Genomic DNA, 24490 nt, shown 5'->3' with positions numbered 1-24490 from the left:
AGTAACAATGTAAAATGGTGTCAAAAATGTTGTATTTACTACTCTTAAGTGGTCTGTTTAAGTTAGTTTGCTGTGACAAGATGGACTTATACAGTCAAACTGATGAAGTCATTATACTTGATGGAAGCAACTTAAAAGAAACATTGAAAAATCAGTGAGTTTATAATTAATTATGTTGTATTTCATATAAGAACCTATATAAATTTTAGTTTTATATTTTAAACCTTAAGTTTTCAACTAAAAAAAACTCAGTTTAACAAAAATACAATAAAATGTTATAAGTTTTATAGTTATAAGTTTTATAGTTATAAAAAACACTTGAGTTAACTACTTTTTGCCTATAATTTTAGTGATAGATATGTTGTTTGAATTTTTTACTTGAAATCAGGAAAATAAAACTCTTAGATAGGTAAATCTAAAACTGTTTTTCAATCTAAAATTTTTATTAAAGTAGAGTAAAATTAAGTTTTACTTAAAACAGTAGAGAAAGAACACTTATACTGTTATGTAATTGATAAGAGACAAAAACTAATCAACATATTAATAATAAAATATCATTTTACTTAATCAAGTTTTTTTTTAATTTTTAAGCTACATAAAGCTACTATAGTTTTTTGTACAGTCCAAAAAATTCAGAATGGTAAGATCTTTTTCTTGCATAAACAAGTTTGTGTTTTGTGCCTAATCTTTTTTTTTTTTTGTAATATTTAGTATGCATTTAAGATGTTTTTTTGATAAATTTTTATATTTTTACTTTAGATGTATAAAAGAATAACTATTTTACTATACTGTTAAACTAATTAAGGGCTAAAACAATTTTTTATAAGTTGGTCTTATATTGCACATTTTTTACCAACTTGTTTAAAAGTTGCTTTTTACCACTTATGAAACTCAAAGTAATCAATAACTTAAATCAATAAGGTTACCAACATATTTAACAATGAGATATTTCTCTGCAACTTCAGCTTGTTTCAATCATGTGTACTTGTACGTTTAAGATTAAGTTTAAGTGTGGCCAAAAAAAACTGGAATCCTGGAAAAACCTGGAATTTGACAATTCAGACTAAAATAACCTGGAAAAACCTGAAATTTGAAAAATTTTGAAAAAGCCTGGAAAAATCTATAATTTTGAACAAAAGTCACGAAAAAACCTGGAAATTGAAACAATTTCATTAAAAAGTTGAATTTCTTCACAGGTCTTCCATGTGGTTGGTCGAATATTACTCCTCCTGGTGCGGTACCTGCCACGAGTTTGCTCCAATATTCAAAAAGTTCGCTAAAGACGTGGCAGGTGAAAAACATTTGTTTGACAAGAAAAATTGTAAAGTGTTTGTAGTTGAACCGCATAGTTTGCTTTGAGTTATATGTACAATCTATACCTGTTTTAAATATTTATAGTTTGAACACAATTTATCTTTTTTTTATTAGTTAGCACAAATTGATACTTGGTTCCAAATTGTAAATAATATTTAGAAAATTAAAGGTGTTGGTTTTACTTTATATACAAAAAAGCAAAGCATAAATATAAATACATTTTTCATACATGTTTTACAAATATAGTCTACATGTACACAGTTTTCATGTATATAAGCATAGTTTTATAACAAATTTTAAAACTTGTTCACCTGTTTCACATTTTTTCCAAAGCTTCTCAAAACGTTTTTGTTGTATGCTTAAAATTTCAGTCCTAACATAACAAAATATTTAGTTTGTCCTAAAATTTTGTTACACACTACACACTAACATACATGCATATTACCACATAACATCATTAGCAGTCATATCAGCTTGTAGAGTAGAAACAATCATTTTCAGAGTGGTCGTGCGTCATCAACGTTGGCGTTGTGGACTGCTCGGAAAAGTGGAACTCTGAAAACTGCAGGAGCATGAACGTTCAAGCCACTCCGTCGCTGAGGGTAACAAGTTATACTGATTTAAAATGAATATCAAACGCAGGCTGGAGGTGGGTGCTGAGGGTTGGCGGGATTAACTGCGCGGGAAAGTCCCTGATTGGGGAGGAAAACTCCATGACCTGTCACAGGGAGCCGTTTTGGATAGCCGGCCATCCAGAGTTTAAAGTACATTAGGGCGTAGAAAAATTAGTTCTTGGTTGAAAGTTGCTGGTGTTTTATTTTTCTTTGAATGCTGGTTGCCACTTACCTAATAGCTCTGGTTAAATTTAAAGTTTTTGGCAAATATGGCTGGTTTAGGGCTGAAATTAAACTCTATGGTATTAAATAAAACTTTAATGTACTTATAGTTTAAATAGAGTTTAAGTGACCATGCACATGTTTTTTTTTTACTTTTTAACATTTGTATAATTTTAGTGAAACTTTTTTAAATCAAAATTTAGCTCAGTAAAGTTACCTTTTTTGTCAAAACTAATAAATTATTTTAGTTATAGTTTATTGAAAGACAAAAAAAGACGCTCAAAATACTTAGCCCTAGGACTTGGTGCACGAAGAACCTTTTGGTTATCGAATCACACACCACAGATACCTTTTAACGTGTTGTCAGGACAATAAAACATACTTTATTAATTAAGAATTGTCAAGACTGGTAAAATATAAGGATCTTTTGAAAACAAGTTGTTTGTTTAATTTTCAAAACAGAAGCTTAAGAGTTGTCAAAACAACCTATTGTTACTCACAAAAAAAATCAATTATTGAAGACCTTGGATAAAGCCTATATGTCATATAATCATACGTTTTGAAACTTTGTTTTATGAACAACTAGTTTTCATAAATTTTATATAAATGTATAAAATTTTGTTAAAAGGTGAATAAATGTAAACAATATAGTAGTCGTTGTTATATATTTAAATGAATAGCTTTCGTTAATTAAGAATATAAGCTATGAGGCTCTAGTTACTAATCAAATTATTCATATTATAAAAAAGCAAAGTTCGTTTTTGTACATAAAAAATAAAGTACTTATGAGTTGCTCTCTTCTTTGGTATACTTAAAAATTTTTCAAACAGTTTTAAGATTTTTTGTTTGGAGTACTGTGAAAATATTGAAATGTTTTAATGTGTCCGGCTTGGTTTTGTTTTTTTAACTTTCATTTAGAGGTATTTGAACTATTTAACACAGTTTATTGATTTTTAATAAGTAATCACATTTCAGCTGTATTCCTCAATATGGAACGGAACAGACGGTGGTACTTCAGTTGAAAGTAAATTTTAAAGAAAAATTATTTAAACTAATTAAAACTGATCAAAACTTTTTCTAATTTATTTTATTCCCTTTAACAAAGTTTAAAAAAAAATCCCAAATATATTTGCTCCTTTAAAATCAAAATAAGATCTTTAAGAATGCAACCAAAAATTATAATAAATTTATTTCTAAATATAGCTAATGGTTATTTTAATCTTTTAAGCTAACCTTTTAACAGGCTCTCCATCTTCAAAATCAATACGGGAGAAAATCATTCCGTTTATTGAAAAGGACATTGAAAATTTGAAATGGGGCCATAACGTTTCAAAACCAACATTTCGACCTTTATCGTTAGTTTTTTTACGCTTAGTTTTGTGGCTTGCAAAGCAAAAATTTGTAGCCTGCGAAGCACTTTTTAACTAAAAACATACTTTTTTAAAACAATATAAACAAAATTTGTTGTATCGAAAACTTACAATCTGGCCCATAGTTTAATCTTTCCTAATCACTTGTGCTTAAATTTATGCTTCCTTTATTACCTTTTGGTATGAAGTAGTATTTGTATCGTTATTACTAAAATAAATAAATAAATAAAAACTGCTGCCCGTGAAAGACTTTTTTCTATATAGTACAGCCAGCAAGCAACTTTTTTTAGAAAAATTGCTCCACGACTTTAAAACATTGCCGACCCCAGTGTCAGAACCACCAAGGTCATCAATTAACTTGTACAATTGTTTTTGTAGAATTTAACTAAAGTAAACATAAGTTTTTAGTTTACATACATTTATTATTTTCTAGACTTAAAAATTGTTTTTACTAAATAAGAATAAACGACTTTAAAAAATAAACCCGTTTAAGAAACTAAGTAGTTATTAACCTGCTCTAAAATTCATGCAATAAATGTTCGTAAAACACTATAATTTCTAAGTAAGTGTTTCTCTGATTTAAACCTTTAATTTTTTATTACTTGCCATTATAAAAATAACAGTTACGACGATCTAAAGACTCAGCTGCAGCATGAAGAAAGACCTCTCCACTTTGTGGTTGTTCTGGAAAACTCAACTTCTCTAATGGGAAAAGAGGTACAGCTAATTAAAAGTATCTAAATTAAATGTTTTATTTGCTATTTCGGTTCTTACATACAGGTTTTAAGTATTTGCATAACACTGTTGAGTTTTGATTTAAACTTTCACACATGTACTCTAGTTATAGTCAAGTTGTTTTATTCGAAATAAGTTTTTTTTAGTATGGCATGTTTAATTGCTAAAACATAGTTTAATATTCTTAACTTCACCTTAAACGGTGTGAGAATATGTAATTATGTGAATAAATATTTATTTGAAACTAGTTTTCTAAAATTTAGGTAAGTGTAACTTAAATTCTATAATACTAATGTTTATGTTAAAAAATATTTTAAAGTTTTATGTATTTTGGATATTTAATTTTATCATTAACGCTTAGATCAGGTGTCGGTAATCTGCAGCCCGCGGGCCAACTGCGGCCCTCGAAGGTAAAATCTGCAGCCCGCGAGCACGTTATTTTTTTGAATGGAATGTGGCCTGCAAAAGAAAATTTTGCGGCCCGCGAGCATGTAAATGTGGTCCGCTGAGCAAAAATATATATTTTAACTTAAATTTTTTCCGGTAATTTGGTTTACTTTGTTTAATCTCGTTTAAGTCCCTCTATAACGTTTTAAAAGAATTAAAAGACTTTACTGCTTTTGCTAAAAAATGTGAAAAAGCCTGATTAGCATTCCATCTGGGTTTTTTTCTTAGTTTCATAATAACTTTCTTCTTACAACAGCAAGTTATTATCTGAAAAAAGAGTATTAAGAGTGCTTGGATTTAGTAAGTAATTTATATAATACCTGCTTAGTAAATAAACTTGCAAATGTTTTCAATTTTGTACAAAATTAATGACCAGTATTTGAGTACAATGTCATTTCTTTACAATCTACGTTTTTTTATATGTTTTTTATTCTGATTTTATTTTTTAGATGAAATTTTATATTTGAGAATGCACAAAAACAGTTGAAAAAACATAATAATAACAAACAAAGTTTATTTTATTTTGGTTCCGAAACATTTTGATTTTTAGAAGTTTTCTGCACATTTTAAATTTATTCTTATGCGCACCAATGTACAAAGATGATCATATTTTAAACTTTTTTTTTATTTAATAACTAAGTTGTATTTAGTTTACTATACACAATTTTTTTTAAGAATATTGTTTACACATGTAATATCTAAGTATGTACAACCACATATTAAACAGTATATATGACATAGATTGTAATCATAGACATAGATTGAAATGTATAAAGTAGACCCAAAAATGTTTTTCAAGCTCGGTGTTTATAAAGAGTTAGGTTAGAAGTAAAATAAAAAAATATTAAGTTTGGCTTACTAAGTATTTAAGAAAGTACATAGTTTATTAAAACTTAAGTATATGATTCAATGTTAATATTATTCTAATAAATGTTTATAACTTAAATTTAAACTATGTGTAGCTAAAAGTCATTTAAAATAATAAAGTGAGTAAAAGTAAAAATTTAACTTGTATGACTAAAACTAAAACCAAAGGATTATATTAAATGTCACTAAAACTAAAACTGAGACCCGCGAAGATTTTGGAAACTTCAAATTTGGCCCGCTAGCACCACCTGCCTGCCGACCTCTGGCTTAGACTAACAAGTTAATTTTTTTCTGTATACTTTTGTACAGAAAGAAATTTAAGTATGTTTTACTATTTATCTTAATCACAAACTTTTATTATTTTTAAAAGTTGTTGCTTATAAATTACTTTTTTACAACAAGACTTTACACTAAACTACTTTTATGTATCATTTTTTTATTTATACAGTGGCAAGCTACTTAAGAAAGTTGTGGTTAGATAATTTATAAACAAACATTATTACGTTTCAATGCGTAAATTTATAATAAACATACTCAGAAAAATATAGTTTATCAAATAAACTGTTACTCAAAAAGTTTTAGTATGGATTTTTTACATCACTATTTAAAAAAATATAGATGTTCTTTAAGATTTTTAACACACGCGTCAGAGCAGAGCCATTAAAATTGATCATAAATAAGAACTAGTTAAAAATAAATCATAAATATTTTAATAAATGAAAACGAAAAGTAATAAAGCACAACGATTATTAAAAAATATAATTTGACAACTAAAATTGTAGTTAATTAAAGACAAGTTTTAACAATCAGAATAGTATTTATGACAAAGTAAAAAGAATTTCCAACAACTTAAAACGCAAAGTAATAAATAGCAACAGCTAATAAAAAGATAATTAAACAACTAAAAACATATTCAACTAATAATGGTTAACAGGTCATATTGGACACCTCGTCCTGTTCCAACATCGAAGTTCGGTTGATGAGTGAAAATGGCGGGTTGCAACTGTCGAGGGAACTTTCCCTTAGTCGAGAACAACTTCCCCACGTTGTCCTTTTCACCAGAAACGAAAAACCCCGCGTCATCGACGTGTGAGTTTGCTTTTTAAATGTTTCTTGAAGTTAAAAATGTTTTTGTTATATAAATACTTGTAACGCTTATATACAACGATTACTTTTAAAATGTTCGCAGTTAAGTAGCTTTTTTTTGAACTTAAGTATGTTATTTGTATCCATGATTTTATGATTTTATTTCAATGGGAAATGTTTCAAAGTTGTAACTGTTTTATTAAAGTTGGTTTCAAATGATTTTAAGAAGATGTTTAAAGTATTTTATCTTTAAATAAGTTCTGTCTACAAAAAACTTGGTTTTCTTTAAAACATAAACTAAAACTAACCAGTAAAAAATGTAAGGTTAAAGTTATATCAAAGGTAATATGAAATAAAATAAAAAAATTATTGCTTCATCAACTTCAATGTTAATGTATTTATTTATATTTTTTTGATAAGCTTAATAAAAACTTATTCGAAGCTATGTTTAAATTTGTAATAAGTTTAAAGGAAAATTATACTTAACTTAAAAAAATTGTTTAAAAAAAAAAACGATTTTAGAACCTTTGTAATCAGATTAAAAGTATGCACTTATTTATTTAGTGTACTCTTTTTAAAATAATTATGAGAATTTTTTATTTTTTTTATGCAACGAAAGATCTTTTGTTCAGTATTTTAATTTTAAAGAGCTCAAACAATTCATTTAAATGGTTTTTTTAAAATTTTTGTTTACTAAACTATCTACAACTATTGCAAGCGGTTTTTTATATTCTCTTATTAGTTTTTTTATTAATTTCCCAGCAAGCTTAAGACGCGCTACTTTTACGTTCACGAGCTGGAAAGCCTCCCGGATGTGGGCAAGCCGGTGGCGAAATTTGATTGGCAGCTTATCAGCCAATCGGAAAGCGACGGGGGCAGGGACTGGATCGGAAACTCGAACATTAAAAATTTGTCCGACATACAATGGTTAGTTCATTGAACAAATATTTAGACTAATTTTTTAAAGAAATTCACCCTAATTTTTTTTAGTGGGAGCCCTGATTTAAATGTATTTTGCAAACATTAGTGTGTTGTAAATAAAAATATGGAGATTTATTAAAAAATAAATAGAGATCAGGCGATAATTTTGTTCTATGCTGTTCAAATTGACTGAATTTATAACCACGTAAAAATATAAAGAGACAACATGGTCAACTAAAATTAAAATGGTTAACTTAGTTTAAGTACTGTAGAAGTGACGAAAAAAATAACTACACTATTTTTCGAACGAGTAGTAAGCTTTTGTGTATAAAACCAAAGTATATATTTTTACTTGCACAAGTTTGTGAACTTATTTCGGCGTAGTTTTAGCAAAGTAAATCAGTGTTTCTTGTATATATGTTTCTTGTATAAAGTTTATATCAACAAAGCGTTTCTAAACACAAAAAACTTTTTTTATTCTGTTTGCTGACATACAGGTAAACAGTTTTGTAAACTTATATATATAAACTTAATTTTTATAATTCTAGTGTTTCTATACTATACAATTACTAACCAACCAGTATTTGTTTTTTTAAATACATATGTTTAGGTTACAACTATTTTGTAATCTAAAAAGTTGTTACGAAATCCTTAAAAAATACAAAACATTTGTAAAAAGATAACTAGTTTTAGTTTTCAATGAAAACTCTCAGATTTTAAAAAATCTTTATAGAACATTATTTTTCCAATGAATATAAAGTTGGAAGATCTTAAATGTAAAGACTGTAATATTCACATGTAAAAATACTAATTATAAGTTATTATAAAATAACTACTTAGTTTTTAGCTGATAGTTTACAAAAAGTTTTTTTCTAATTATAAAAAAAATTTAATATTTTATATATACAAACAACCATGTGTTAAAGTGTATAAAAAAAAAAGTAAATAACCAACAGAACTTTAAAAAACTACAATATGCAATATGATCACTAAGTTAAACTAAAACTGAGTCTCACAATGTTCTGCCAATCTAGCTTGAATATCCTTCTTATTTTACAGGGATCGTTCCTACGTCATCGATATCGAGTCGGCAATGAACTACATGTTGAGTGTCGAAGTGAGTTCCAACAAAAACCTGTACGGCGACAAACTGGAAGCCATGAAAAAACTGACAAAAGCCTTCGTAAAGGTTTGTTTTGTTTTTAAGCACTTAACTAACTATTAGTGTGTTTAGGTTACAAGGCAGTTCAAATTACAAAAATGTAAGTTATAGTTATGTTTTAAAGTGTATAAGAATAAATAAGTTTATGATACAAAAATAATTTTGGAATAAAATGATTACTTAAAGAGAGAATTCAAGTTATTAAAAAAAGGTTTTCAGTAAGTTTTAAACTTTTTATAGGCACATCTCGAAAAATAAGTTTAATTTTTTTTTTGAAAAGTAGTACCAAATTGCCAAGAATAAAATGATAATGTTAAAAAACTTTTCTGTAAAAATTTAACATGACAAGAAAACTTTTACAACAATCCAAAATTGATTTTTCTGATTTAAATTGTCGTTCACTACTAAAATAAACAACAAAAGCCTAGCTCACTTTTTAAAGATCAAATCACAAGTTTTTATTCGGTAATATTAAATATCTCTTGAGTGGAGCTATTGTTTCGTTAGCAAGACAGTGTTGTTTAGTAAAACAACTAGTAAATGGTATTTTTATACTTACTTATGCCATACTAACACTATTCTCAAAGGTTTTCAAGTCTAGTTTAGGTTGAGGATAGTCCTAGAAACAAGTAGCACTGTAGTATAAATTGTCTTATAAATTATCTAAGTTGTTGTAGTTTATGGAAATTAAAATTATGTCCGAAGTAAATTTAACACCATTCCGACTGAAATAGCACAACTGTAAAGTTGTTTGTATGCAATAAAAAGAGCTAACATTTTAGTTAAGAAAGATTCATTTTTTTATTAAAATTACATTTATCCAGACAAAAGAACATTTCCCCGGAAGAAGAGCAACTTATGAATTTTTTGAAAACCTAGAACAATGGCTGGAGAATAATGGTTTGTTTGAATACGAAGAATGGAGTTCTTTCTTGGACGTAAATAATATTTTTAGATTTATAAGATAGTTAAAAATTGCTTTTAATAAAATTAATAAATAAAGTTTAGATATTAAGGTTAAAAAAATTATTGTTTAAAGTACTTAAACTGCATAATGAAGCCTAAACAATCTACTGTTACTTATATTTGTGTTTACATTTTGCGGGAAAATACATTGCGTTTCTATGTTTCACTATCTTTTTTTTCTATACACGAGTCATAAACGACCAACTACCTAAGGTATATACTAAAAATTTAAATTTTTTTATTGAACAACTATTTAAACTCAATACAATTTAGTTTTTGCATACTAATTCTACTTATTAAAAATGGTACTTCTTCTATTTGAATAATATTTTTTTTAAAAACTTATGGTCTCTTTATTTTTGATTGAAACATTGTTTTGAAAATAAAATATTAAAACAATAAAATTTATGTTATTTTCCTTAGCAGTAAGTTGAGATTTTTATTTGTTATATTAAAAGACAAAAGTATTATATTACTAATTTCTCAAGTTTAAACAAAGTATATTTCAAACAGAGGCAGCCGGGGTTTCCCAGGTCCAGCCACAAGTGGGCGGGCTGCCAGTCGGGGCAGGCCAGCCTGAGGGGCTACCCATGCGGACTGTGGACCATGTTCCACGCGCTGTCTGTGGCCTACCACAACGCTGGCATACAAGGTGAAAGTGTTGAGATTGTTGTGTATCACATGAATATGTAAAATTTATTGTTGAAAGTTGATGGTGAAATCTAGAATTTAATTATTTTTGTTGTAGGCCATGTGATAGGTCATGCTAAGTTCCCACCAAGTTTTAAGAAATATGTAAAAACTAGTTTAGTAAATATAAATACAGGGTAAGAATCAGTGTTTAGTTTGTCGTGCGATATATGAATGCATTGGGTGTAAGAATGGAATTTAAAGTGTATTGAGTTTTCATTGTTGGCCACATAAGTCGTATTCAAAACTCAATTTAATTTAAAATTATCTAAATCCAAGTTTAGTTAATTTGAATATGTAGTTTAGTGTTTTTAATGTTTGGTAAAATTATGTATAAAACAGCAACGTTTTTGCCTTTAGACACTCCTTGCATAATAAACCTATAAAAGATAGTTTTTCCAATCAATTGTGATAAAAATTTAACTCTTTGACTACAAAAACATTAAAATATAATTTTATCTGATTTCGTGGATTTTTTAATTTCAGTTTTACATTACAACTGTTAACATAGTTGTAACTTAGTTTGGCAAGTTTTATTAACCAATTTCAGAACAGAATAAAAAATAACTCACTTCATCCTGACCCATTGTCAATACCTTATGTTTTCTCATAGCTACTCCTTAAACCCGGATCTCAGAAAAAGTCAGTAAGGTGGTCAGGAAAAACATTTCAAGTTTTCTTGACTAAAAATAATAAATTGAAATTCAAAAAGTAGAGTTGAAAGGGGTGACGTAAACTGACGTCATAATGTAAGAGCAACTGCCTCAAGTGTTTTTGTTTTATATTAGAAAATTAAGTTGCAAATTGCTTCATATAAGAATTAAATAAAACTGAATCATTTAGCAATACAGATAATTATATTCAAAGTTGTTTACTTTGCTCCACTTTTGGTACAAGATAAGAATGAATTGAGTTTCTAAACGTTTGTACTTTTTGTTTTTACAGCCTACTCCTTGCATTAGAAACCTGTAGAAATTCTAGCCTTGAACTGTTCTATAAAGTTGAGAAGAACTTGTTAAGCCATTTAAAATCTTGTACATTAATTTCAAAGCATAGTTTAAGTTTAGTTAGTTGAAGGGAAAAGTAGAAAAGTTAAAGCTAAAAAACTAAAGCCCAAAAAAGAGTAAAAATAAGACATTAATAAGCAGTAAAGACCAGATAACAGTTTTAAAATTTGATAAAACATGAAAAATACCGACAATAAGAGTTTTCAAACGATAGAATATTTGTATTAAACTACTTTTTTTTATAACTCATTGTATAATTTCTACCTTATTTATAAGACAAATTCTATACACTTGAGTTTTTTTAAGTATCTCTAGTTAGCATTTTTTTTAATACTGAAGTTTATGTTTTTTTTTTGTTTAAAAAACATTGGTTGTTTTAAGTTAGAAAAATTCATGAATTTTTTTTGTTTCAATAACCAGAAAAAAAATATGCCCATAGTGTTGTCGAGTAGACAAGTTATTTTAAGTAAATTATTTGGCGCCACTTATACAAAAGGAAGTAAAAACTGCAAGTATTGTTCTTTAACGTTAGCTGTATTTTTCCGACTAGTTTTTAAATTGTGGTTATAAACAAATAGATAAAAAAAAGATTTCTGAGTTAATGTTAATGATCTATTTTAGTATCTTTTTACATGTTTTTATAACCATTATACAGGGCCTTCTATTACTTTTTTTATTTTTATTTGACATTATTTTTTGAGATATGACTAAATAGTATTTTTGAACTTACTAAGATATGGCACTTTAACCAATATTGAAATGTTTCTTTTAATTTATGTTTTTGCATTTTTTTACTGTTATAATTTTTAAATGGACCTTCTAGAATTTTATTATTTTTTCAAGTTTAAAATATTTTAGAGGTATTTTTATGGTATTGTAAACGACTAAAATTCATAACTTTTTATATAGCATATATAAACAGCCTTTCAAGTAACGTTTTTATTAAAACTTTACTTACAACCAACTTACTGACAACAAAACAAACTACCAGACCAAAGCTCGATCTACGAGGCGATGAAAGGGTACATCACCAACTTCTTCAGCTGCATTGAGTGCAGGAACAACTTCAAGAAGGAAATCGAGCAGATCAGGTTCGACCAGGAGACCAACAAAAACTCGGCCGCCATGCTGTGGCTGTGGAGGCTTCACAACTCCGTCAATGCTCGGTTAGAACTTAAATAAAGTATTTTTTATGAGAGTAAGTTAATTAAAGCTCTTAGTTTTTTTTTATACATTAAGTAATGTAATAGCTACAAATTTTGAACTCAAGCTATCTGGTACTTTTAAGAGCTCAATTGTTTTATAACAAAAGTTATATGTTGATAAGTGGTTAAGTGTATGACATACAATTTAATTAATTTTTTTTTGTCACTACGTTTTGATAATGTAATACCTACTAGTTTTATAAATCATGTTTTCTGGTAGTTTTTAGAGTTAAGTTAATTTTTGATAACAAAGTTATTATTTTGAAGTCAATAATGTTTTTTTGTTCGAGTTTTAAGTACGAGAAAGACTTACTTACAGTAAAATTGTGACTAATTACATGACTTCTTATTGTAAGTTTTTTTTGTTATTGTTTTTATAAATAGGCTTAAAATTTACGGTAACCTCTCGCATCTTTACGTACTCGTGACGTTACGCACTCTCGTTTAGTTACGCTTTTTAGAATTCTAAGAAACTCAAAATATAAAAATTTAAATTTTTTCAATATTGCACAAATTAGGTTTATTGTATATTTTTAATTTAATATACTTTTTTTAATGCTAATTCACCTCTCTATATCTTTAAACTTTGTAAACTTATGTTCTTTGACTAATTGATAAACAATTAGTTATACCTCACTTTATCAGAAATTTTGTTAAGGCCATAGGGGGGGGGTAGAAGCCATTTTTTGACCAAAAATAACATACAGACTTATATTATAGTAAATTTCATAATCTTTCAAATGCTTTTTTTAGATTTTAAAAATATTAAGTAACTTTTTTTTTATGACCGGTTATATAAAAATATTTATATAAAAAAATAAAGTTTACCAAAACTTTAAAGCCGTTTTTTTCGAGTTTTTAAAAACGGGCTTTAAAATCTATCTTCTCCTTCATTTTTCAAGCAATCTTCTTCAAATTTTCAGGAAATGTTTCTTACATTATGAGAAAAAAACGTTATTTGTGAATTTTAATAATTTAAAAAAATAAAAATTTTATGACAAAAATTAAAAAAAAAAAGTGATTTTTTATCAAAAAAAAATTTTTTTTTTCAAAAAAAAGGTATTTTTACTTAAAATTTTTTAAAGTTACAAATAACGTTTTTTTGTTATTGTATAAAGAATAGACTGTGAAAGTTTGAAGAAGATTGCTTAAAAAATGAAGGAGGAGATAGATTTTGAATGCATTAGTCTTTTTTTGCCGTTTTAGTTTTTCCTTCCCCATAAGGAACCTGTTATACGGCCCGACTTTGGCCGGTCATATCTCAAAAACTAATTCGAATTTTTAAAAACGGTAAAAAGCAACTTGAAGCTTAGTAGAAACTCTATAAAATAAGATCAACTTGTAAAAAACATGGCCTACCCCCCCTATGGCCTTAACAATAAGAAATTAAATTAAAATTCTGAAAGAGTATGACTGTGTTGAATAATGAAAGTATAATGAATTAATGCAAGTTTAAGTCACAAATAAATAATACAGCACTCTTACCCTATAAATGAATAATCATCTTAAAAGAAATCCTAGCAAAAAGTAGCTGTGATAATAAATATAGAGCTTACACTTAACACTAATCTTAATTGTTTTTTAACATATTAATAATTTTCATTTGACGTTTTTTTTTTAGTTTATCCTTATGTGGGCAAAGGTCAAATTAAAAAAAGTTGTTGTAACATAAACAATTTTTATTAAACATTTTTATTCTATTTTATATATTTTTGTTCAAAAGAAGAAATCCATTACATCACCAAATGCATATTTTTGTAAAAGGCTTTAATAGATTTATGCAAATTTTATATTTTATTCGCGACCGGTTTCGGTGGCAAGAGATTGCGACCTTTTCAAGCAAAAATAAAATATGAAACTGCATATAACAATGTTAGTTAATTATACTGTTGTTTAAAAACTTATTCATGCGTGAAGAATATAAACAAAAACAAAAATGTTGCATATTCGAAAATTCAAGCATATCAGAGTATTTTTAGGTAAAATTGGTACTAGTTAAAAAAAAAAAAAAGTATTGAATTAATATTTTTATATTGAGTCAAAAAAAAAAAAAAGAAACTGAATCCAGAGCTTTTCTTAAAAAAAATAATAAAATATTTATATCTTTTCTTTAAAAAAATAATAATAATAAAATATTTATACCTTTAAATTTATCTAAATGAAATTAAGAATTGTCTTAAATTGTGGTTTTAAGCCAAGAGTTAACAAAACATTAATAAAACTCAAAGTTGCTGAAGATTTCAAAATCTAATTTGTGTCAAGTTAAGATAACAGTCAAAATTTAAACGGATTTAATAACTATCTAAAAAAAATTCTAAAAAATTTATCTAAGTTGAATTAAGAACTGTTTAAAAAAAAAAATTTCCAATTTAAGTCAAATGTCGACAAAAACTCAATGAAAAAATCAAGAAAAATAACCTATTTTTTACTTTAATTTGATTAAGTTTTGTCTGCTTTCCAATTTATTAGTAAAAATCTGTTTCTGTGTCTGCATGAGTTCATTAATTCCGTTTTTTTGTTGATGCAATTTGTACCGGATTCAAGGATTAGTAAAGCTTCTTTTAAGCACAACCTGCATGTCATAACTCCTGGTTTTGGTTTTTTCTCCCTTTGTAATATTTTCCAATTTATTTTATATTTCTTATTTTCATTTTTTAATTTATGGGTTAATTTTGAGAGTTCAGTTGCTTGTTTATACTGGAGGTAGTTTTTGTCATTTGGATTGCTTTTTATTGTTGTGTTGTGTGTAGATATACGTTTTTTTAGTTGATTACCACTTAGTCCAATGTATATTTTTGTTTAATTATCTGTTTCTATAGTTGCTTGGTAGATTACATTTTCTGCTCTACATTCTCCTCCTTCAAGAGGGCAAGTTTCTTTCTTTCTGCAGTTGCATGATTCATCTTTGTTTACTTTATTGTTGTTTATTACTTTTTTGTTGTGGTTTTTTATTATTGTTTCAATGTTTGACATGCAGCTGTAGCTTAATTTTATATTGTTTTTGTTTAAATATTTTTTAACTTACTGTTTTCTTCAAAGTGCTTGTTTACTATTTTTAGAAACTTTTTACCTATGTTTGTTTTTACTGATTTGCAATATGGGGGATTGAACCATATAATTTTTCTTTTCCTGTTTCTTTTTTTATCTTTAAATTCTTCAGTATAGTTAATTTCATAATTCTATCCGTTTACCTTTAAAGCATCATTATAGTCTTTTTTTATGTTGTTGAATAGGTTTTTGTTACTTGAATTATTAGAAAGTCTGGTCTCTACCATTTTTGGGATTTGTTTGAGTATGGTTGGTGGGTGGTTTGATTTTGAATTTATGTAACTTATTTTGTTGTTGTCTTTTCTATATGGGTAGAATGTATGGTTCAGTAGGTTGAAATTTAGGTCTAAGTAGTCAATCTTCCAAGAGGGGTTTTCTATAATTTTATTTATGCCTATGCTTTTAGTGAATTTGTGTAATTTTTTCTTAATTTTTTCTATTTCTACATTGCTTAATTTTTTTTCTACAGCTATAAGTCCATCATCTCTATATAATCCGATTATTAAGTTTGGTAAGATATCTTTTAATCCCTGCAAAATGTATAGCCCAATTAAAAGGGAAACAAATTTTAATATAGACACCACACCATTTATTGATTATAAACAAATGCTTAGTTATAAATTGAATTTGCTAAGTACAGGGTTGCCACTTTACCTGGAATCCTAGAAAAACCTGGAATTTGACAATTTAGGCAAAAATAACCTGGAAAAGCCTGGAATTTAAGAAATTTTGAAAAAAAAACCTTGAAAAACCTAGAATTTTGAACAAAAAACCTGGAATTTTTAAGAATTTTAACATGTTCAATAGTAAAATTTCAGTTTGACTCAAAAATTTATCATATAGATAAAAAAACTTTGTCATCACCAAAAATTTGTTTATTAAAAAACACGTTTTAAGTAGCTTTACAGTACCTTTTCAATCTTTTTAAACTATTCAACACAGTTTCTTACCTTAAATTTAACTTTAAACTAAAAATAGATCCAAAAATGTGTACTTCTAAAAACCTGGAAAATTTTTTGAAAAAACGAGTGGCAACCCTGTAAGTAGAATATAATATAAATGTTAAGTATCAAATAAATCACATATAAATAAAGATAAAATCTACTTATTTTTTAAATTAATAAAATTTTTCTACAAGCATTAACATTTTATATAAATTTAAGTCCTTTTTTTTATTAATGTATAGTTTTATCTTTTGTTTTCATATTTATAAATTAAGTAAACAAATTGTTGAAAGTGCTTTTAACTAAAAGCAATATCAAAAAACAACCATTTAGTAAGTATATTTGGTACTTCTCGTATCTTTACGATCTCTCGTATCTTTACGTATTTTTTCTGTGGACACAATGTGCGTAAATAAGCGAGAGGTTACTGTATATAGTTTTTAAGATAGCAGTAAATAAACATAAATTTAATTTATAACATGTCCTTAGGTTAATTTATTTTGATAATAACTAAAAAATATTAGTTTTAAGATCTTGTGTATTAATTTTTGAACAGTTCGCTTTTTAATAATTCTAAATTTGATGAATCTGTAATACAACATTTTTTTAAACATAAAGTTCTGTCTAAAGTTAACAATAAAAATAAATTGTATCACTAACACAACTAGTTAGAAAATATTAAGCATCAAATAGCTTTTGTACATGCAATTTTTGAGTTTTTTTACAATTTGATAGAATTTAAAGCTGTATGTGACTCATACCCAAAAACAATTTTTTTTTTAACAGTTTGCACAACAACTCTCGAAGTGAGGACATGGACCACCCGAAGCTGCAGTTTCCAATCAACCAGCAGTGTCCGGGGTGCCACAAAACGACCAGAACCTCCAAGAAGTTCCCCAAGGCGGGCATGGACACATGGGACGAAGCGAGAGTGGTCGGTTATCTGGTCGAAAGATACTCGGTTCAAAATTTGCTGCTCGACCATCTTCCTGAAATTCCTCCTCAGGTTTGGTTTTTTTAAATCTGCAGGAAAATAATCGGAAAAATTTACGTAGCAGGTAATTAAATATATACAACTTAATTTTTATATAGAAAAAAATATATATAGTTTATAATTACTATTTGTTTGTCAACAGGTAAAAAATAACCTAAAGACATAATTTAATTCGTATGCTAGAGAAAATAAATTTAGTTGTAAAATGTTAATTTGTTAGATGTTGATTCCAATATAAACATATGCTTTTTTGAAAGTACGTTGAACACAACATGTTCAATAACTGTAACGTCATGATTAAAACTAATTAATTTGATTATTATAGTTTCAAGTTACTAAGATATTTAGGTTATTACATAAGTAGCACAATTTAAAGCTCTACATTACCATAAATAATAATCCATATATTAAAGGTTTTATACAAAGTTCTGATCGATAGTGCTCGACAAATAAAATTGGAGCTTAATATTTATTTAATTATATAAAAAACTATAATTTAAACAGCTGTTTCACACATTGAAATGTAAAATTTCATGTGATCGTCAGTAAGTTACAGTTTATTATAATAGTGAACAGAAATTCGATTTTAGAATTTTTATAAAAATTGTGACGTAGTAATGGTACAGTTTATTGTACGATTAGCTGAATTTGAAATACGCTGTGAATGTTATTTTATGCTTTTTAGGAAAGCTAAAAAGGTTATTTTGGAAAAATGTTTTAAGCTATTAGAAAAAATTTTTAGACTGTTGGGAAAAATGTTATAAAATTCTATAAAATACTCGTGTTTGCCGCTTCGATTTTATTTTGTTTTAATATGTAGTTGGTTTTAATTTTATTAAAAAAGTATTTTTGATAATGGATGCATATGTTTTGTCTTTCGCTTTTCTTGTTTAGTGTTACGTTCTTATCTGATTTTTCGATTTCTATTTTTTCTAAGTTACAAAGTTTGCAGCCGAATTTAGTATTGAAATTTAATTTTGTCCTGTTTAATATTTCCCATTTAATTTTGTAGTCTGTATTGTTATCTTTTAAGTTCCATATATAATTCGCTAGTTCTGTTGTGTGTCTTTTGTTACTATTGTTGAATGATGATTTGTGGTTTCTGTATCTTTGTTTAATCTTACAGTTGCACAAATAATTTCAAAAGTAAAATAATAGCTCACAACAACAAAATATTAAACAAAAGCACCATAAAAGATAAACTTTGTAATTGCCGTAAAGAACCTTGCCCTTTAAATAACGAATGCCTAGTGTCAAATATAATCTATAAAGCAACAGTAACATCAAATAAAACAACAAAGCAGTATATAGGATCGACAGGAAATACCTTTAAACAAAGATACAGAAACCACAAATCATCATTTAACAATAGTAACAAAAGACACACAACAGAACTAGCGAATTACATATGGAACTTAAAAGATAACAATACAGACTACAAAATTAAATGGGAAATATTAAACAGGACAAAATTAAAATTCAATACTAAATTCGGCTGCAAACTTTGTAACTTAGAAAAAATAGAAATCGAAAAATCAGATAAGAACGTAACACTAAACAAGAAAAGCGAAAGACAAAACATATGCATCCATTATCAAAAATACTTTTTTAATAAAATTAAAACCAACTACATATTAAAACAAAATAAAATCGAAGCGGCAAACACGAGTATTTTATAGCATTTTATAAAATTTTTCCCAACAGTCTAAAAATTTTTTCTAATAGCTTAAAACATTTTTCCAAAATAACCTTTTTAGCTTTCCTAAAAAGCATAAAATAACATTCACAGCGTATTTCAAATTCAGCTAATCGTACAATAAACTGTACCATTACTACGTCACAATTTTTATAAAAATTCTAAAATCGAAATTTCTGTTCACTATTATAATAAACTGTAACTTACTGACGATCACATGAAATTTTACATTTCAATGTGTGAAACAGCTGTTTAAATTATAGTTTTTTATATAATTAAATAAATAATAATCTAAATATATGTTTTTTAAATTATTATGTATTAAATAAGTTGAATAACGGATTAAAACCCTTAATATAATTTTGTATCTTTTTTCGTATTTAAATTTAGCAAGTCTTTAATGATGTTAAGTAAGGAAAAAATATATAACTATCAAAAATTACTCAGTAGTATGATTGAATGACAGTTTTTTAATTACAACGAGTTAAAACTACAGTAATTTATCTAAAGCAAAGTTTAAAACTTACGAAAAAGCTTTTTGTTTTTGCAATGAAACAAGTAGAACTCAGTAAACTTGTTGTAATATTATTTTAGTAGTAAAAAAACATTCAGCTAGTATTTTTGTCTAAATAAAAATTACCTAGTATATAGTATTTGTGTATAAATAACATAACTCTATGCTTATGTATATATATTGTATGTATATAAAATTCGTGTTTGAGTAGTGTTGCTTTTATAAAAAATGCAAAAATGTTTACTGTAAATGCGGAAATAGTGCATATATAAATTTTTTATAAGTAAAAAAATATTTGTAAACTTTTTTTTAAAGTAAGGTCCTAAATGCCTAAACGATGATTGGCTGATTTTTTTTAGAATTCAAGCAAAAGACTGTACGTACTATGCTTTTATCAAAAGTGCACTGAATTAATTTTCAATCAATTGAATGCATAAGTTCCGTGTGTTAAAAAACCTTGTCTGTTTTCTGTAACAATAATTTTTTTTTTATTACTGCCCAAAATAAAGTTTATTATATATTTTGTAACCTTTAAATAATTTCTAAAGTTCATAGTTTCTTTTTTCTTTCTAACTTCTTAAGAATTGAAAACTATAAAATATATTTCAGTATCTTTATAAAACTTAGTTTATAGAGCTAAACTTAATTATTCATTAAACTTAAGTTTGTAGCTACTTAAGTTAATATTTTTTTGTTAATATTGAAATTATGTAAATTATAAATAATAAACTTTATTTTCTACTTAATTATTAAACTTAATTGAATTTATATGAAAATTCGACTTTTATTATTAGTATTTTTTTGATAAAATAAAAATTTATGTAAAAATATAGAATAATATGTATTCAAATTATTATCAAGTAAGTTTATTTATTTTTATTTTAATGCAGCGGAACAGCACTTCAGTGTTATATAAAAACTTCAATTAAAAAGGTATTTTTATTTGAACTGCGGTTTATTTTTGTTTAGACTTTTAGTTTCGTTTTAACTAACTTTCTTAAATGAAGTGAATAAAATACTTGAACTTTAGTACAAAATACTTTATATATATATTTTTTTTAATTTTAAAACTGAATTTAGTTTTTGAAACTATTCAAAACTCTAGCTTAAAGTATAAATTTTTTGATTCACTGCTTTTTTTTAGCTTTTTACCGTTTTATTTGTTAGTTTTTAACCGGTCTTGTGCTGTTTGAAATGTTTTCTTAGTTTAGATGGTTTTAAATTATTTTAAATTTTATATTATTGAAGTGGGTGTTGATTTAAAGCTATTGGTTAGTTTCAAATACTTTTGTCTTCAATGTATATTTTAAAACTATTTTTAATTAAAGGTTATTAAGTAAAAATCTACAATTTCTGAGTTTTGCAACGTTTTTCTAAAAGTTACATTACTTATTTTTTTCAAAATAATATTTAGTTAAACTACAAAACAATAGTTTTATGTTCACTGTTTTTGATGTTTTAACTATTAATTTCACAACTTTTTTATAGAAATTAACTTTTATTATTTATTAGGCTTTTACTAAATCATATGAAAATAGCTGAGATTTAACAATTTAGTTTACTTCAAAGTTTAATATGTTACTTCTGACATGACATAAACCTTCTATTTTAACTAGTCTCTTACACAAAACTTTTTTTTGTTTAATTTCAAGTTTTATAACTACTAAATAAAAATGTTGAAGTCTTAATAAGGGTTGCCAAAAAGCCTGGAATCTTGGAAAAACAATTTAGATTTTGACAATTTAGGTTTAAAAAAAACTTAGGTAAAAAGTACTGGAATTTGAGAAATTTAATAAAACCAGTAATTTTTTGTATTATTTAAAAAATATAAAATAAACACATTTTAAGTATGTTAACAGTTTCTTTTTAGTTTTTTTAAATATCATTTAAGACAGTTTTTACCTTAAATTAAAAATTATACTTAAAATGGACCAAAAGACTTTTATTTAAAAATCAGTAAGAAATTTGAAAAACATGGAAGAAATTTACAAAAAAAAAGACCTTTGGCGACCCTGTCTTTTTACAATCGCAATAACCATTCTATATCTTTATTTCATTTTTAACAAAGTTACTTTACATAACAAAAAACACGACACAGGTGTACGATTATTACGTCACACCGGACACCTCGTACGCGTCGTACCCCCGCTTCACCTCGATCGACTTCAACTTGTGCGTCTTCTTCTGGCTCACCTCCGTCCTGCTGTGCGGTTACGCCTGCCTCACAATGCGGAGGAGGAGGAGGGGGAAGGGGGACTTCAGAACGAACCACAAGGGCTACAGGCTGTTGCCGGCGAAAAGTTCCTGGTGAAATTTTATTCGTTTGTACTAGCTGTTGTGTGATGGTTTTTTAATACTTGTAGGCATAAGTTAATTTTAATGGTTTTTATTTGGAATATCAATTTTTAATTTGTGCGCTTTTTTTTTGTCCGGAGATTAATTGTAAGTTTGAAACAACAAGGGAAGTTTTAACTATTGAACGAAGCACAAGGCTACAGACTGTTGCCCGCGGAAAGTTCATGGTGAATAGTTCCTCTAGTTTTTTGGTTAAAAATTCTATGTTTGTACTAAATGTTGTGCGACAGTTTTTCAAATTTTTAGATGTTATTATTCGTTTGTACCTACTGTTGTATGATGATTTTCGATAGCTTTTAAATGTTTTAGGTTCAAATTAAAATCGAACTGGTAGCTTTGTTCTGTCCAAAATATTTGTTTAAAGTTTATGAGCTTTTAAAAGATGTTGTCTGGAGATTAGTTTGAAATCTGAAGCTTATTTTTAACGTTTGACTTTTGAGCAGTTACATGTTTTGTTGATGTACTCAAACTTTCTTTTCCTCTGGAAGTAACGAAATCTTATAAGCACTAGAAATATTTTTTTTTTTTTAAGTTGTTACAGTTGTTACTTAAAAACTTTAATAGAACATATTTATCAAATGAAAATCTAAGATTTTTGTGGACTTAGTCACCTATTTGAATATCTTCTCCTGAAGATTTTAATAACTTTTTTGAACTATTTTAAGTAGTTTTAAATGCAGCCAACGAGGATATTTGTTGTCTGGAAGTTTTTAATGTTTCTGTTTATTTATTTCAAGCGGTGCCACTGCCTAATGCTAGTATTGTAATTTGTTTGTTTAAAAGAAAAAATATTCTATTTTGTGCAATTACGCTTGGTTTATTATAATTTAAAGAATAAACAATAGCAGATGTTATTTTTGTTTAAATTTTTATTATATTTTTGAAAGTAGAAATAGGTTTATTCTGACTGACTAGTCAGACAGTCATAACATGTTCTAACCGATAATTTGAATTATAAGAAAACCAAACAATTAAAAGAAAATTAATTTGTTTAGATAGCTTTGTTTTTATTTTAACTTTCAAACACAATAAATAATTTTAAAACGTGAACAGTTCAAGGACAATTTAAAAAATCCTGTGTTACAGTATTTCTTATTTTATTAAGGTATTTGCACACTCTAATGCTGAATATTTTATGCACTATACAGGGTCACCAAAAAACCTTGAATCCTGGAAAAACTTGGAATTTGACAGTAAATGCTTAAATTACTGCAATTTGAGAAATTTTTGGAAAAAAAACTGGAATTGTGAACAAAAATCACTAAAAGACCTGGAATTTTAAACATTTACAATTAAAGTTATAAAATTACGATTTGACACAAAAAACTATCAAATTTTTTTTTTGTTATCTAAGATTTTTTTATTATAAACACATTAAAAGTAGCTTTACAGTATCTTTTTTAACGTTATTATTATTTTTAAGACAGTTTTTCAACTTAAAGTTAATTCAATACTAAGACAAAAAAATTGTACTTTTTAAAACCGTTAAGAAATTTCTCAAAAACCTTTCGCAGCCCTGACTATATTAATTCAGAAATTAACGAAAGAAATATGGCAGTTTCTGTTAGCCTAAAAAGGGTATGGTAAGTATACAGAATTATCTGTGCATTCCTAAATAATAATTGAGTAAGTCATTCTTATAAACTTATTAGATTGTTGTTAAATATTATAGTTGTTATTACTTAATTTTTGAATCTTAAGTTTAACATATTTTTGATTCGTAATGTTGTTTTTGAAACTACAACTTGTAGTTCGAAATTTTAAAATTTTATCGTTTTTCAAAACCTGAATAATAATGTTGATAAATCTACTTAAATTAAGACTTATCTACATGTCATCATAACAATTTTTGTAATATTTTTTCAGTTTAAGGTATCATATTTTTGTTTAGTATATATTTCTTTTAGTTTAAAATAAGCTATATCACTTTGTAATATATGTTTTTAATCGTTAAAAGTATAAGAAAACTTTTTAAGCTTAAAGAAATAGAGCATTACAAATTTGATAAACTGTAAATTTCATTTTTAAATTTGATGCTTTTTTTTAGATATTTTATGATAGTTTTTTAGTTCAAATACGTTATTTGAACTCTAAAATGTGCAGGTAACAAAATTAGTATGGTTTACAGTTAAAACTGTACCTAAGTTTCTTTTACAAAATATAAGAGACCTTTAAACATTTTAGTTTATTTATTTTAACATTCGATCTTCCCAGGAGTTTAAATAAATAGTTTACTATTTTTCACATTCGAAGAAAAGAATTATAAATGATATGTAAATTAAGTATCTAATTATAGTTTAAATACAGTAAAGAGTACTACTTGTATTTAAATT

General features: G+C 26.4%; 1 protein-coding gene across 2 annotated transcripts; it reads left to right on the top strand.

The window, feature by feature from the left end:
• The first annotated feature begins 2 nt into the window (after positions 1-2).
• On the top strand, positions 3-23011 carry LOC145843800 (sulfhydryl oxidase 1-like). Of its 2 annotated transcripts, XM_082951032.1 has the most exons (15): positions 3-154; positions 1197-1291; positions 1816-1916; positions 3126-3174; positions 3394-3505; positions 4144-4237; positions 6504-6658; positions 7418-7582; positions 8636-8765; positions 9563-9676; positions 10218-10356; positions 12393-12567; positions 17385-17604; positions 20693-20735; positions 21901-22024. In XM_082951032.1, the coding sequence occupies exons 1-14, from the start codon at positions 15-17 to the stop codon at positions 20729-20731; spliced, it is 1728 nt and encodes a 575-aa protein (XP_082807158.1). In that variant the 5' UTR covers positions 3-14; the 3' UTR covers positions 20732-20735; positions 21901-22024. The 2 variants fall into 2 exon arrangements, with proteins under 2 accessions (XP_082807158.1, XP_082807157.1); XM_082951031.1 differs by lacking the exon at positions 20693-20735 and having other exon boundaries at positions 21901-23011.
• The last annotated feature ends 1479 nt before the right edge of the window (positions 23012-24490 follow it).

This window comes from Thalia democratica, chromosome 9, assembly GCF_965202585.1.
Source record: "Thalia democratica chromosome 9, ktThaDemo2.hap1.1, whole genome shotgun sequence".
NCBI classification, from domain to species: domain Eukaryota; kingdom Metazoa; phylum Chordata; class Thaliacea; order Salpida; family Salpidae; genus Thalia; species Thalia democratica.
This window is presented reverse-complemented; position numbering and strand designations above follow the sequence as displayed.